We start from the raw sequence: 16350 nt of genomic DNA on the forward strand, positions 1-16350 counted from the left end.
ATGTATGTATGTATGTATGCACGCGATCTAGGTGTGTGTGTGTGTGTATGATTCAAATATATGTCGATATAGATAAATAGATAGATGTGTGTGTGCCTCGATAGGTGGGTGATACATATATACGTACATATCTTTAGATGGATGTGTGTCTGTGTGTGTGTGTGTGTGTTTGTGTACACATACATACATACATACATATATGATGTTCATCCTTCGGATTCGAAGATGACCATGGAAGATCGGTGGATGTGGGTCCAGAGGTGACTAATGAGGCCAATCCAAGCCCTGAAGGCTCGCCCACATGTGTGACACAAGTGAATGGGTGCTGTCGTGGCAATGGATGCTGTTCGTGCCTTGGGCACATCACGCTTTCGTTTCGCTTCAGTGATGCGCCTGTTTTCAGCTGCACGGGCTCTTGTGGTGATCTTCCTGCGACAAGCTGGACGATCCAGAGTAAGCGTCTTCCACGTATTGATGTCGACGCCCAGGTCTTTGAAGGACGCTTTGAGGCAGTCTTTGTAGCGTTTCTGTTGCCCTCCAACTTGCCGTGACACAGTTCTCCGTGCAGCAGTTACTTAGGCAGTCGACTGTCTGGCATTCTGACCACATGTCCAGCCTACCTGGTTTGGGCTTTGTGCAGGAGGGCGTACACGCTGCAGAGGCCAGCTCGTTCCAGAACTTCCGTGTTTGGGAATCTGTCTTGCCACCTGATGTGGAGGAGTCTTCGGAGACAGCTCAGGTGGAAGTGATTGAGCTGTTTAGCGTGTCTACTGAAGATAGTCCAGGTCTCGCTGGCGTAAAGGAGGGTGGTAATGACCACTGCATGGTAGACCTTCAGCTTCGTGGTAGCGCTGAGTCCTCTCCGCTCCCGGACGTTCTCACGGAGTCTCCCAAAGGTGATGCTGGCTTTGGCGATCCTGCTGTAGACCTCAGTGTCTTTGTTCACTGCACGAGAGAGCGTGCTGTCCAGGTAGGTAAAGTTGCCGACCGTCTGGAGTTGCCCGGCTCCTGGTATGACGCCCCTTTCGCACTCCACGGCGCATTGCTGAGAATCGCTTTTCTGCCCGTTGAACCAATGATGGTGTCTTCCGCGTATCCGCCGAATCCAGGCTTCACACTCTAGGTAGACAAGCCCTAAATGCTGTGAGTCCATGGCAGTTCTTGCCGCGTGCTCACACGTCTCCCTACCCATTGTTAGCCATCCTCATCCACCATTGCAGCCGTTGGGAGATGTCTCCTCTTCCACCTGCTCCACCTTTGGGATGACCTCTTTGTATTTGACCCATTTATGTGTCTGGTTCGTGGACACTGGGACGTACCCACACACCGGTGGGCCATGCACGCTGCACGTTACGTATAGGGGGCCAGCAACCACCTCCCTTGAGCCATCTTTCATGATGTGCCAAATCTGGCAGAGACTATCCCTCTCCAGATCTGGTTTTCATGTTGGGTTTACTCCCCACATGCGGCAGGTAGTACTGGGTTACATGGGTACCAGTATCAAAGGAGAGCCTCTGACCTCTGAACCACTGTAGTAAAGCACAAACAATAAGAATAAAGAACAATTATCGAAATCAAATAAACAATTTATTTACTTCGAAATACTGTGATGAACAAATAACCATGAGTGGTGTAGTGCAGGCATGTTAATAATAATTTGTAAGTACGAGCGTTCATTTAACAGAATGTGGGATAGGATAGAGACTACATGGTTTCTTTGGCATCTTGAGGATCACATCTTTGACCAGTTCCTTTATGAGTGTCTGAAATGTAGTGAACCGTATTCCATTAAAAGTATCAAGATATCCAAAACCAATAAAAGAATCTACGCTGCGTCTAATCATCTCTATTTTACTTGTGAAATAATCAATGAACTTATCAGCTGCATTTTCAGAGGGCATATTGCAAGGCAGAACAGTTGGGACATCCTTCCCCATCATCTGACTGGCCAAACGAAACGGAACAGGAGGAATCAGCGACAGCAATTTTGTCGCACACGTATTTATTTTTGCATCGCGGGTCATTTGAATTACAACATAACATAAATGAGCATATATCTGTATGAGCATATGTATGAATATAAATGAACATATATACGTTTATTTATCTCACAGTGTTTCACCTTGTTTATCTATTACTGGATCAGCAATGAAGAGATCATATGTGGAAGGAATTGTGGGGCTACGTGTTGGTGGATGGAGTGGGGTTGGTAGAGTGATGTGTTTATAATGTGAGTATTGTTTTTTGTTTTGTTGTTGTTGTTTTTGTTGGTGTTTTTTTGTTGTTGTTTTTTTCTTCTTCTTTTTTTTCTTTTTCTTTTTTGTTGTTTTTTGTTTTGTTTTGTTTTTCAATTTTAATCATTTACTGTCATTGTTTTTATTGTAACGGGAGTTTGTGCAATTAAAGGGGTGGGTGGAGGGGAGGGGAGGCAGAGGAGGGGAAGGACTGTTCTGAGAGTGAGGCGGAAGTGGGGAAATGGATGAGTTTGTGGGATAGAGATGGGAGAAGAATGTGTGTGTGTGTGTGTGTGTGTGTGTGTGTGTGTGTTGGTGTGTTTATGTATGTGCGATTATGTTGTACTGCAGATTCTGTCTTAACTTACTAGCAATTTAGATTTATCCAATCTTTACTTCATGCGCATATCGAACAATGAGTGTCTGTACCTATGTACGGACAATAAACAGGTCTTGAGTCTTGAAATAACCAGCCAAACAAAGAACCACCCAAGCAAATAAAACGAAAGTACCTGATTCACCTAATGGACAGTGAAAAATCCTTGAATTTCCAGACAAAACGAGACGTGGAAACGACGCATATCGACCCCAGAAAACAGGTGGAAGGGTTGAAACGCGTCGTCTTCTCGTCTCGTCTGTGGTGCTTCAGTTTTAGTTTCTCAAGGAGGCGTCACTGCTTTCGGTCAAACCCTTATACTCTGCACCATATCTGCTAGGCAGATGCCTGACAGCAGCACAACCCAACCCGCTGGTCAGGCCTTAAGAGCATGAATGTATATTTGTGGATTTCTTCTGAAGACATTTTCCGGAGGACAACACTTTTGTTGCCATGGGTTCTTTTTCAGTAACTCAACAGCTTGAATGGGCCTTTGTGTGTCAGAGTCAAAACTGCTTCCGATCAACCTTACACGTGAAATATTCGTTGAACTTTATCGAGAAGAAACTCTGATGTACAATTGCTCTTTCAGTTTTATTGATATCGGAAAGATGGAATCAAGTTATCTTGGCTTCCAAGGCCAGGTTTTTATCAATGATTGCAGACAGCTGATTGAAAGATAAATATCCTGAATGATATCCCGTTTTGATAGGTATCATTCAAATGGAAAGTTGTCATATTTGAAAAAAAAAAGCTTTCATATTGCTGGATCGCGTGCTGTATCTTTGGTGCCATGGAAGAAACTGAAATGCTATTGTGTACCTTTGAACCAAGCTTCGGAGGTCCATTCTGAGGTTTTGTGGAAGATATCTATATGCTGTGCTTGATATGTATGTAGGCAAATCTTTCATCACACATTCGTCCAACATACATGAGCAGGACCAAATAATTAGCCTGGCGAGAGATCTTCAGCTGTAAATTGTTGAGCAGTTAATGCTGACCTCATGTTTACAGGAGCGCATTATGTGAATGTTAGTACTCACCACCCCTTCCCTATCACTTCAACCACTTCAGATAGTGTTAATCAGTTTTTTAAGGGTTCACAACATCACCGAAATATGCTTTGTTTGTATACTTCTTCCTATGGGTATATATATATATATATATATATATATATATATATGTGTGTGTGTGTGTGTGTGTGTGTGTGTGTGTGTGTGTGCGCGCGCGCGCGTGTGTGTGTGTGTGTATCATCAATATAAAACTGCTATAAAGGTAAACAATTAGATGGCTAAAGTATATACACGAATGCGAATACACGAATACAGAAACATTATTGTGATTTCCCAACTCTTGCTTGTTGTTTGACATATCGTATTGAGGATGTGGCTGAGTGGATGGGTGAAGCTGAAGATAAATCAGGATATAACTATGCTAACTGCAATTGCCACAAACTAAAAAAAAAAATTAACCGGGTCACTTGTACCCCTATGTTCATATTTGGCTGCAACATACCTTTCTCCCAGTCTGTTAGAAACCCTGGCATCTACCCAGATGAAACACCCCACATGGATGCATATGTTAAATATTTGCGTCACTCTCTGTGCTGTCAGTTAGACAAACTTGACTTCATCCTTTACGCTGCTGCTGCCATCAAACCTGCTGTTTCTTTCACACTATCTAGATTAGACTTCTGTAACTCGCTCCTAGCTGGTCTCCCTGATAACAGAGTAAACTTCAGCGCAATCAGAAACATGCAGCCTGACTCGTGCTCTTGTGTGTGTGTGTGTGTGATTCGCCATCACAAGTGGGATGAAACATATTATTTCTGACACCTTCCAGCCCGCCCCACGCTGCTGCACAAACTCTTTTCCAGACCAAAGCCGTGCAGTAGCAACGCCAGTCACAGAAACATAACATTCCCTTGCGCAGGTAGGATGTGAATTCAGATCAAAGATTTTTTTTAACTGCTAGGGATGCTTGTAATACACAAACAAGATTTTTGACTGCCATCGATTTCATGCATTACAGTGCCAGCCAAACATCTTAATACGTTACTAAATGTCATTATTCTCTGCCCAAATTCATCACAAGGAACAGAAATCTACACCAAACAAACAAAAAGAAAAAAAAACAATTTGCAGACAACTGATAACACAATGTGGGCTACGGACCTTTAAAGAAATGGTTACCATCCAGACCCGTGACAAGTGTTTTTATCTCTCGGGTCTGGTTAACGCCGAAGTATAATTATGAAAGGGAGCGTAGAGTACAGCCTTGAAAAGTTGTCCTGAAATAGAACATTGCAGCATCGTCATAATCATCTTCATCCTTTATCAATATGGAAAAGAATGTACCCAAACTGATAGCCTTTTACGCCCTGCTCTCATGGTGCCCTGAAAAGACTAGCACCATTCGAGGTCTGGTGTAGGGGGAGGAGTGGGTGGGGGGCGGTGTACAAATTCGTTGATTTCTTACAAGGATCACAAAAAAATGTCGATGAATACACAATACAGTGTAAAATTTTAAGCATTATCTTGTAATCAAATCTTGATCGAATCGTCATTGGAAAAGCAAGAGCGTCTCCGTGTGGAACAGCATGGTTATATAAAGCATGTTATAGTTGTAAGGCAATTTTATCATATTCCTTTTCTTTAGTTTGTCATAATATATCGTTCAAAATGATATGAATAGTTTACGGCAAGCTTGAAGTCAAACACAACAATTTTCCTTTCCAAAACAACAATGTGTAGATCATTATCTAGTAAATTACAGCAGCTTATATCCTATTAGGTATCGCGCTTCTGTGTGTGTGTGCATGTGTGTGTGTGTTTGGGGACTGGGAAGAGGGGCTGAGTGTGTGTGTGTATGTGTGTGCGTGTGCGTGTGTGGGTGTGATTGTGCGTGTGCGTATATGAGTGCGCATGTGTGAATGAGTGAGTGTGTGTGCGCGCGCGCCCGCGAGTGTGTGTGTGTGTGTGTGTGTGTGTGTGTGTGTGTGTTTGGGGAGGGGGAACAGTGACTGAGTGGGTTGGTTGTTGTTCATCGATTTCACGTCTTTTCATTAAGAGTGAATAATGCAAGTCGGAAAAACTGCGCGTGCGCGTTTGTGTGTGTGTGTGCGTGTGGATGTGAGTGTGCGTGTGAGGGTGCGCATGTGGGAATGAGTGAGTGAGTGTGTGTGTGTGTGTGTGTGTGTGTGTGTGTGTGTGTGTGTGCGTGTGTGTGTGATGTGTTTGTGTGTGTGCGCTTAGATGTGTGGGTGAGCGTGTGTATGTAGGGGCACACATGTTTGCGATTGAAAGAGCGATTGTGCGTGTGTGGGGGTGGATGGGTAGGTGGGTGTGTGTATGTGTGTGAGAATGAGAATGCGTGTGCGTTTGTGTGTGTGTGTGTTGGATTTTGTGTGTGAGTGCGCACGTGCGTGTGTGTGTGTGTGTGTATGTGTGCATGAGTGTGCGTGTGTTAGTGAATTTGATTAGCGTTTGAGTTGTTTGCTGTTAAACTCAATAGGTCAAATCTATTTTGAGTTGGTTGTCTTCAGAATACCACTAAGAACAAGGAGTTGCTCATTAATTTTCAGAATGTAACAAGATTGGAAAGACCTTCAAGACAATTTTGATATGCACTTTATCTAGTGAAGGAATCACGAGACGAAAGAGTCAGAGAGAGACAGGGAGAGCGAAAAACGTGTTCTGCATCAAACATTATTGAGGAGAGGAGAAAAGTAGCAGTGGAGAGGGACTGAACCAAAAACATTTGGGTCAGAAAAAAGTGGACTTACTTGCAGCGCGAAAGCACACCTGCTGGCTGACAACCAATATTGATATTTATAAACTCGTGTTTTTAACGCTAACATTTGATAACTGTATTTGAGGTGGTGACACTGATAAACCATGTTATTTTGATTCATCTCGCTTGTTTAAGAATTCTTTTATTTAGTTCTTGGTAAAGGAGACGTTTCCTTCGCCTCAGGCAAACCTCCACATGTTGAAGTTTTCTGGAGATCTGTGCAGACTGGTATTCTCCATGTTTACCGAAACTGAGAGCTACAATCGGCTCATTTCTTATGTTAATCCTATTTAATTCAGTGTCCACTTTCAGATATATGCGGTAAACACGTTGTTGATGTAGTTTGTGTCAATCTATGTATTCTGTCTAGAATTTATATGTCTTTCTTTTAACTGAGAACAAAAGAAAACGGAGAGCCCAATTAAAAATTCTGGATTCTGAGTTTCAACAAATGAAATCATTCATGATCCGGAAATACGGTTTAATCCGGAAGATTCACGCGACCTATTATTGGTATGATTGTAAAGATTATTCCCCATTATGTTTAATCCAAATTTGGTACGGACAAAGTATTTCCAGAGAAAATTAATTATCTAAAGTTTATATCGGACACACACACACACACACACACACACACAGACTCGCTGGTTACACAGATGTGTTAAAATGTTCGTCTTCCAGTATGTTACACTTGCTGCCCAATCTGTCTTCTTGTGGAATATTCAAAAAAGTACCTTCCTCAATCTTTAGGCCATGTGCGCTTATTCTGAATTTTGTTAAAGCTTGTCTGTGTTTCGTGTCTAATATATTTCTAAGATAGGTTTCAGTTTCGTATTCTGCTACAATCGTATTGTAAAATTTTAGCTTTGATGGGGTTTTTTTCTTTTATCTTTCCAGTGTTTGATATATTCATTTTCTAATTTTTGATATACCAGGTATTTTAGTCTATGTACGCTGGATATGAATTGTTTTTTTTTTTTTTTTTTTTTTTTTTTTTTTTTCCAAATGTGATCAAGGCCTATAATTTCGAGTATCTTTCTAACAAATATCAACCATGGGGAAGTTGTATTTTCTTGTTGGTACATGTACTTATATAATTTGTTGATGAGGGAAGTTTCTGGTAACTGAATTAGGTGAATCCAATATGTAATAGTTTGGCATATTATCTTTAAACTTATTGGGAATCTACCCAATTTACCTAACACAGGAATCACCATAGCTTTTTGGTGTACTCCAAGTATTTGCTTACATAATTTAATGTGTAATTTTGCATCTGAAAACTTTTTTCTTTTTTTTGTCGTAAAGTATGCAATGATTTGTTTGCTTGTTTAGTTAGGTGTTCTTGTGCTCTTATCAGGCTTCCGCTTTTGTGGAGTATAACTCCTAAATATTTATATTCTTCTGCTGATTGTATTGTATCTTCCCCACAGTAAAATATGGTATTTTTGGGTCAGATCTTGTGAAGACTACCACTTTCGTTTTCTATTAATTTTTAATCCCCAACTATGGCAATATGTGTTCAAATCATGTAATTTTTGCTGCAATCCTTTACTTGTTAAAGACAGAATAGCCCGATCATCAGCATAAAGTAAACATGGTACATTGCTGGGTGAAACAGTATTGAATTTTGGAGAATCGTTAGTGTCCATATATTTTACAATATCATTTATAAAAATAAGTTGGGCTATGGATGTATCCAACTGATATTTGTGTGTGGTATTCTCGCATGCAGTTTGTAAACTTTTTAATGTTTTCCAAGCGATGTTCGGATCTTCCTAAAGGACGCCGCTGATTTCATTCGCAAGATCATTTGTGCACAATCTTTTCTTTCGTCTTAACAGTCTATTTTTGATCTTAGGTTTGGAAAAAATATTTTTTGCATCAGGATTTATTGTATGGATGCCTATTTATGGCATTCAATATTGATCTACTTTTGTCTTCCTTTTTTGCATTGCCACAGATACAAATGTTATTTTCGTCTGGTTCAGAATTTTGTCTTTCCTCTTGATCACTGTTTATTGTATTGTTTCCCGTGTTTGAGTCATTGTCATATTCTTTGTCATACTCACCGATATCATAAAACGGTGGGTTCTCATGGCCTGCTTGTCGCATTGCCATCAGCTTCTTCTATCGTGTCGCTGGCCTTGTGTGTTGCCCTGGAGAAACCGGTCACGGATCTTGATACATCGTTCCAGTTTTTAAAAATTCCGATCTTCCGTCCATTGCTGACTGAATACAATTTTTAATCTTTCGGGTTCGTTTTTCTTGATGCCAGCTTCTCTTTTTCTTTTTCTTTTCTTTTCTAGTTTTGTGTGTGTGTGTGTGTGGGGGGGGGGGGGGGGGGGGGGGGGGGGTCTATTCGTTTCTGTGCGTGAGAGAATATGATTTTGTGTGTGAGTTATTCGCTGTTAGACTGTTAAACTCAAATTTGAGTTGGTTGTCTTTTGAAATACCAACTAGAATAGTGTGTTGCTTACTTTAAATAAGCAGAACGTAAACTTGTCACAATCATCAATCAAACAGTGCCATCTCTGAATGACGACAAAAGTCCCTGACAACAGCTGTGAGCTATGGACATTCGCCATCGGAAGTGGATTGAAACGTGATGCTGTGAGATGATGGGGCTGGTTTGTTCCAGCCTTAACCTTCATCACAAGCTGCATCTCTTCCATGAGCACCCTCCAGACGACGAGGTCTCCAGCTGCCTGCCTTAATCAAGCAGACACCCTCCAGACGACGAGATCTCCAGTTGCCTGCCTGAGTCAAACAGCTTCTTCACGTGCCTTGAAACCATTGTGTACAGAGAGATTTAAATATAAAAGAACAAAGATCACATGTACAAAGTTCCCTTTCTGCCACCTTTACTGAGTGGATGAAGCATCTTATCACAAGTATATCGGACAACTGGACCAGTTCCACCCCAACTCACTCGGTAAAACCATTTTATATCATGGAATGACAGTGTTCCTGAAGTCCCGAGACAGGCCTTAATCCCTGGTGCTGAGGCACTCGTCCAGTCATAACTACAGTCTGGTGAGGTTTTAAAAGACGGAATGATCTTCCCTTGATTCTGCCACTGAAGCTGAGCCTCCCTTGGGTTGTGGGTTTATTAATTCTATGCATTCACAATTTTAAAGCTATCAGGACTGCCTACTACTCTTTTTATTCACTTTATATGCACACAAGATGCACATTTACATAACTCGAGCAACTTGAGTACGTCAAAATACACTTTATCCTTCATTAATTAACACACAGTCAAAGAAGTAAGAGTACATTAAATATTCAGAGTTGAATCGTCGATGAACGTCATTTTGGTTGAGAGTTGAGAAGTTCCATACTTTGTTGTCTCGTTCGTCATTTATCAGATGGATTCCCAGAAGTTCCATACAATATGTATTGGTGTCTACTCAAGGCCCAGAAGAAAACAATGGCCGCCTTGCTGTTGCTCCAAAGAGCCTGTGTGTAGTCCATTCACTTTTCAGGTCTCTTTCCTCCCGCTTTTCTCTTCAACAACGCCCAGAAAGTTTCTCTGTACCGGGAACCCATTGAATAATAAATAAAGATGTTGAAGCTGGAGTTAATGAGCAAGAACACCTCTGAAATCCACAAAAGAGTCACATACAAATTCTGATTTCGGCGTCCTGGATTGAACTCTGGAAAAACCATGCGCGCCACGAGATGAACACAAGAAGGAGAAATACAAACGATGAGCAGTACAGAAGTCCCAATGAGCATTTTAGTGAGCGCCACTTCCCTTGGAGACAACGTTGACGTTGTTTGAGCACGCCATAATACAGCCTGTCGAAGTTTCCAAGTGGTTATCGCTGTTGCAATTGTTATAGTTGCATAACCAACCAGTCTCGTTCCAAAGAAAATGCTGTCCATGTAATCAACAAGATACTTATGACGAAGGTAAAATTTACTGTGACTTAATATGTTTGAAACCGTGCGAGTGTCTGGATTATGAACACACGTAAAATGATATCTATATGCTGCTATAAATTTAAGACTGAAAACAATAGCGGAAACTGAAATGATGATGAAAGCCATTGTCCTCGTTCGCAGAAGAGTCTGGTACTTCAGTGGTTTGAGTACACAGTAGCATCTTTCACAGGCGATGATAACTGACAGGACAAAGGAAATTAAAGAAGAACCAAGGACTGTTATGAGCTGGTTGTTGATAATAAACCTGAATACTGGACCAGACAGTGACTCTTCACCATACCTCACATACATTTCCTCGACAAACACCAAAACATAGAAAACTACGTAGAGTCCATCGGCTACAGACATCGAAAACAGTACCAAGTTGACACGATCTCTGAGGCTTTGTTTGAAAAACACTGCCATGTTGATAATATTCCCAGGCCCACCAATAACAAGCAAAATTTGCGTTATGATCAATGCTACTTTCTTTGCATATATTTCAGCTTGTAAAGTCACAATGTTATCAGGATTATCCCATGGTAAAAATTCCATCTCGCTAAATCTGATTTTGATGCATCCCTCTGGAACTGACTCATTCTGGGTGTCTTCATTAAAATGCAAGTCAGCATGCACCGACGGCGTGTTCTGGAAGGCAGAGTGTGCAGTTGGTACAGAGGTGTTCTGCATGGCAAAAAGGAATATCTGAAACTGTGAGATAAGGGAGATGATTCTTATTTTGTCAAAAAACAAAGCCTGTAGAATTTTGTAACAAAACATCAAGCAACTGTTCAGATCAGTGCATGGTGTAGGAATAATAGTGACTATTATTACTATTAAATGTGTGTGTGTGTGTGTGTGTGGGGGGGGGGGGGTTGTGTGGGATACACACACACACACACACACACACACACACACACATATATATATATATATATATATATATATATATATATATATATATATATGTATATATATATATATATATATATATATATATATATATGTGTGTGTGTGTGTGTGTGTGTGTGTGTGTGTGTGTGTGTTTATTCACCGTAATTAAACACCACCAATAAAAATACATAGAACACTTGTTGAAATCAAAGAAACAATTAATTTGGTTCTAAACTCATTTTGTGAAATATCCACGAGTGGTGCGGGCATGTTAATGATAATTTGTAAGCACGAGATTTCATTTAACAGTTAGGGGGTCAAATCCAAAAGTCCAAAGGCAACAGAAAACGAACTGAGGCATCACAGTAGCGTGTTTTGGCCACCATCTGCAGCAATACAAGCGTTACAGCGTCTCCGCATGTATGTCACCATTTTGTGCAGTGACTGTTGAGGCAGCAGATCCCACTCGTGAACCAGGCCTGTCTCAGCTGCCTGAGGGTCAGGGATTGCCGGTCACGTGGCAGCAGTCTGTGACCAAGCCCGTCCCACACATTCTCAGTGGGGGTAAAGTAAAGTGAAAGGACAGCCAATGCTACAGTTGGATTTGATTTTTTTTTTTTTTTTTTTTTTTTTTTAAATTTAATATGGATACTTAATACAGCGCCCATCCTTGGTCGGAGACCAAGCTCTAAACGCTTTACAAACTCGGGTTTATTTGCACAAAAAGGCTGTCTACCTGGGTAGAGCCGACAGACAGCTGCCACTGGGCGCTCATCATTCGTTTCCTGTTTCATTCAATCATATTTCAGGCAGGCACACATACACACTCAATAAGACATGCCCAGGCAACCTGCAGGAACGATTCTCCCTTCCTACCCCCCTTCCCCCAGTGACAACGATGTAGATGACTGTGAACAAAATAACATGGAAACAGTTAACATGAAGTCAGTTGGAAATGACAACACAGAGGACATGACAGCAGGAGATACAGATACTGAAGTTGCAGAAACAGACAGCACACAAGTAGATGAAACTGAAGTTGACGAAACTAAAAACACATGAACCATACGGCGGACGATACTGAAAGCGACATGACAGAAGATACACTCACCAACACTCAGCGTGGTAATTCTGTGATACAAATAATGGTATGGAATATTCAGGGACCGCTAGTAAACTGAAAAATACAGCCTGGAAACCTTACTGTGAGTCGTTTAAGATATTTACCTTTTCTGAAGTATGGTCCAGTAGTATAGAGACTAAGGGTTGTGGACCGTTTAGATTTTTAACATGAAATCCACAGATTTTGCTAAACAGACGCCTCTAGACATCTGATACGTTCTTTTTAAGTTTTTAAGTATCATGCAATTTGCACGTATTTTGCATATCATGCAAAATGTCATCAGATTTTTACCATGATTTTTTTCTAATAGCGATACCTGAGAAGCACTATGTCAACAACAACAAAAAATAACATGCAATAATTATTTAACATTGTTGCGGTTTTTTCTCTGTGTGTTGTTCGTGGTTCTCTAATTTTTTATTTTATTTTTTTTTTATTTTTTTTTTTTTTAATTCAAATATTGCCAGATGCATGTTTTTCTTATTATTTCTGTAATGTGTTAGTGCATAGCTGTGTACAACTTCCACACAGCTAACGAAACCAAAATTTATGAGAAAAGAAAACAAAAACTTTGTTTTGATATGGCAATAATAGGTTTTTACTATCTTCAATTTTAGACCAACTGGTTAACAAAGAGCGCAACAAATTGCATTCCAAACAATTTCATTAGAAACAACTACAAATTGTCCCAGATTACTTTCCAATGGGTTTTTTGTTTGTTTGTTTGTTTGTTTGTCTTTTATTCGAATTTTGTTAGTTTCCTTTCTTAGTACAGTTCAGTTAAAGTCTCCAGGATGCTATTTACGGGTCCTTGGACAAGTATAAGATTCTTTGACGGTGGCTTCCTTTTTTTTTCTTTTTTTTTCTATAACATCTACTTAACTGGCTGGGTGAAATCTTCGCCGTAATTGAAGAAGTGTCTTCTTTTCACTGGGGCGCTGAAGAGGTGACGACTTCCGGCTGGTGAAGTCTGTTGAGGAAGAAGACTTCGTGTAGTGAGCAGGTTGAGTCGTCTTCCGTTCTGCGCCGGAAGATAAAGTTCTTCAGTGGTTGGGTCACAAGCTTAAAAAAAAATCCCGTCAAAACCTGGCACCAGTTCTTTCTTCCATTCTCTGGTCCAGTCTGGAGCTAGACACAACGCAGTGGAACATCTGGCCTAAGTTTCTTAGTTCCTTATACTCATTATAATACAAGAACAGCACGGGAACAAAACGCCAGGAATACAACATGAAATACACTGGACGTTTTACCAATAGGCCTTAGGCAGCTCAAAATAAATGTCATCAATTATTATCAAACCAACTAATGCAATAGTTAATTTACAATTCCTTCCCTTTAGAACCCAAAGATTAATTCCAATTCCTAACTGGCTCACCTTCCCTTTAGATCTAAACTTTTCTGGATCTCTAAATCTTTAGATCCCAAGCAAATCCTAAGTAAACGATGAAATAATCTTTCGTTCTGCTTCCATCTTGGTCACCTTACCATTACATTACTTTTACTACAAGAATATGAAAGAAATACTGAGAGATCTAAAATAGTCAATGAGCCAACCCATTTTGGTGAGCTCATTCATTTTCTCCCAGCAAGAAAATCATAAGAATAACAAAAAACCTGAAATAACAAATAAAACAAGTAATAATATAATATGATATAATATAATATAATATAATATAATATAATATAATATCGTTGCAGACCTATATTTAGGCTTCTCAGCCTTTAGTCTGGTCTTAGTACTCGAAAACTTATTATCACAACGTCCAAACACTTTTTCTTGTTTCTTTTTCCCTGTTTGCAGCTATTTGTACATGCGATCTGCCCTGTGATTGTCCAGCCTAGCTTTGAAAGCGTTGAGAGAAGTAAGTCCATTCGTTCTCTTGACCAAGATCATCCTATAGATAAAATTCATAAATTCAATCTATTCTCTCACCTAGAAATTCCAATTTTACTTGAGCTCTCGAAATTCCGTTTGATCGTGAATGCAGTTACAGAAGCATTGGCGGTGACGAGTAATATGCCATAGAGTTGCGTCATCTGTGCTTTCCATAATTTTGACGTCACATAGATGCGCAAGTTCGGCCGCGTTTCTTTGTTACAACAGCCCCCCACCCCCCACCCCCCGCCCCTCCCTTGAAGATTATCCTTCAATAGGATGTGCGACCCAGGTAATTGGCGCAGTGGTTCTCTTTGCCTGGGATGACGCGGACTGTGAAGGAATAGGGTTTGAGTTGAAGGGACCACCTCATCAATCTGGGGTTCATTGGGTTCCTCCGCAAGGTCTTGACATGAACTTGACTTGAACTGGAAACAGACGTTTTAGGCCTGTGAAGGCCTGTTCGTCGTTCAACTGGATACAGTATACCAGCATGCGTGGCCTAATGATAGCATACTGGATCATAAATACTTCAGTGGTTGGTGATCAGTCTCAAGAATGAAATGTCTTCTGTAGAGGTACCTTTCGAATTCCGAGATTCCCCAGACTGTGGCGAGACATTCCTTCTTTACTGTCGAGTAGCGAGTCTCAGCCCCGTTCAGTTTCCTACTCTGGTGGGCCACAGGTTTGAGAACGTCTTCCTGTTCCTGGAGAAGCAGGGCTCCAATGGCTTTGTCAGCCGCATCTGTCCGGAGTACGAACTCTTTCTCGTAGTCTGGCATATAAAGGATCAGCTTCGAGCAGATCTTCTCCTTCAGGGTTTTAAAACCACTTTGCACCTCCTTGTTCCACTGGATCTTCTCTGGATGCATCTTTTTCGTGGGGTCTGTCAGAGGTGTGGCAATCTCTGAGTACTTCTTAATGTAGGCTCGGTAGAATCCACAGAGGTTGAGGAATGAGCGAAGTTCTTTCTTGGTTCTCAGTAGGACTGCCTTCCGAACCTTCTCGATTTTATCCACTTCAGGCCACCGTTTTCCGTTCCCTACCTCATGCCCTAAGTAAGGTAGTTCAGGATACCCGAAGAAACACTTGGAGGGTTTCGCGGGCAGGTAGGCTTTCCGTAGTCACTGCATGATCGCCCTCAAGGCGCCAGTGTGTTGTTCCTACGTCTCCGTCGCTATCAGTACATCATCCATGAAATGATGGATGTCTTTTCTTTTCATCCGGCCAAGGAGTTTTCGCATCATTCTGTTAACACTCCTGCAGTGGTTTTCAACCCGAATGGCATGTTGGCTCAGTGGAACTGACCTTTCAATGTAGTGAACGCAGTCTTGTCTCGGTCTTCTTCGTTGATCAGGATCGCCCAGTATCCTTTTGTTAGGTCTAGCTTGGAAAAGTATTTGGCCTTCCCTAGACTTTGGAACAGGTGTTTGACGTCGGTGATGGGTTCTCTGTCAAATACAATGACGTTGTTCAACCCTCGCAGATCTGCGCAGAATCTGTACTTCCCATCGTTCTTTTTAACCATAACGATTCGAGGGCTGTAGGGTGAATTCGCTGGTTCTATTACTCCCAGTTTGAGCATCTCTTCTATTTCCTTTTCTACTGAGTGTGTGCGGAACCAGTTTTGGGTGAATGAAGACTGGCTTCTTCTCAGTGAGTTGGATCTTGCACTCCAGTAGATTCGTAGTCTTCACTGATGTGAACTTGCTATTCGTTCTCGGATCTCTTGATTGAAGGTAGAGGTATATCTTTCCGTTGTTCGATCACACTCGAGTCTTCCACTACCTCTTCCTCTATGACTACTGCACAGTGTTCGTCCCTTCCTTCCAAATCCACTTCAGGTTCAGCTGTTTCGTTGGTCTTGTTGCCAGGCTCTTCCATTTCTGGTACAACACTTGCGACTGTTCCTCTTTCTTTATATTCTTTCATCAGGATGATGTGATAAACTTTGGATTTAGATCCCCTCTGTATGTGGTAATCCACCTCGTTGATCTTTTCTATCACGGTGAAGGGACCCATCCCAGTTAGTTCAAGCTTGTTGTGTTTGGTACGCAACAACAGCAGTACTTTCTGTCCAACTTCTTAGGATCTGTTCTTTGCCTTCTGATTGAAGTACTTTGCCTGC

The 16350-nt window shown here is 41.2% G+C and overlaps 1 protein-coding gene across 1 annotated transcript in view; it reads right to left on the bottom strand.

The window, feature by feature from the left end:
- Positions 1–1204: 1204 nt before the first annotated feature.
- Positions 1205–16350, bottom strand: part of LOC143289623 (uncharacterized) — a 45972-nt gene continuing 30826 nt past the window's right edge. The window contains exons 9-12 of the mRNA XM_076598666.1: positions 15531–15710; positions 14805–15336; positions 11690–11751; positions 1205–1308 (exon numbers count right to left, since the gene is read on the bottom strand). Coding sequence (XP_076454781.1) covers positions 1205–1308; positions 11690–11751; positions 14805–15336; positions 15531–15710 — 878 coding nt within the window. The remainder of the gene's footprint in view (positions 1309–11689; positions 11752–14804; positions 15337–15530; positions 15711–16350) is intronic.

This window comes from Babylonia areolata, chromosome 14 (genome assembly GCF_041734735.1).
Source record: "Babylonia areolata isolate BAREFJ2019XMU chromosome 14, ASM4173473v1, whole genome shotgun sequence".
In the NCBI taxonomy this organism is placed as follows: domain Eukaryota; kingdom Metazoa; phylum Mollusca; class Gastropoda; order Neogastropoda; family Buccinidae; genus Babylonia; species Babylonia areolata.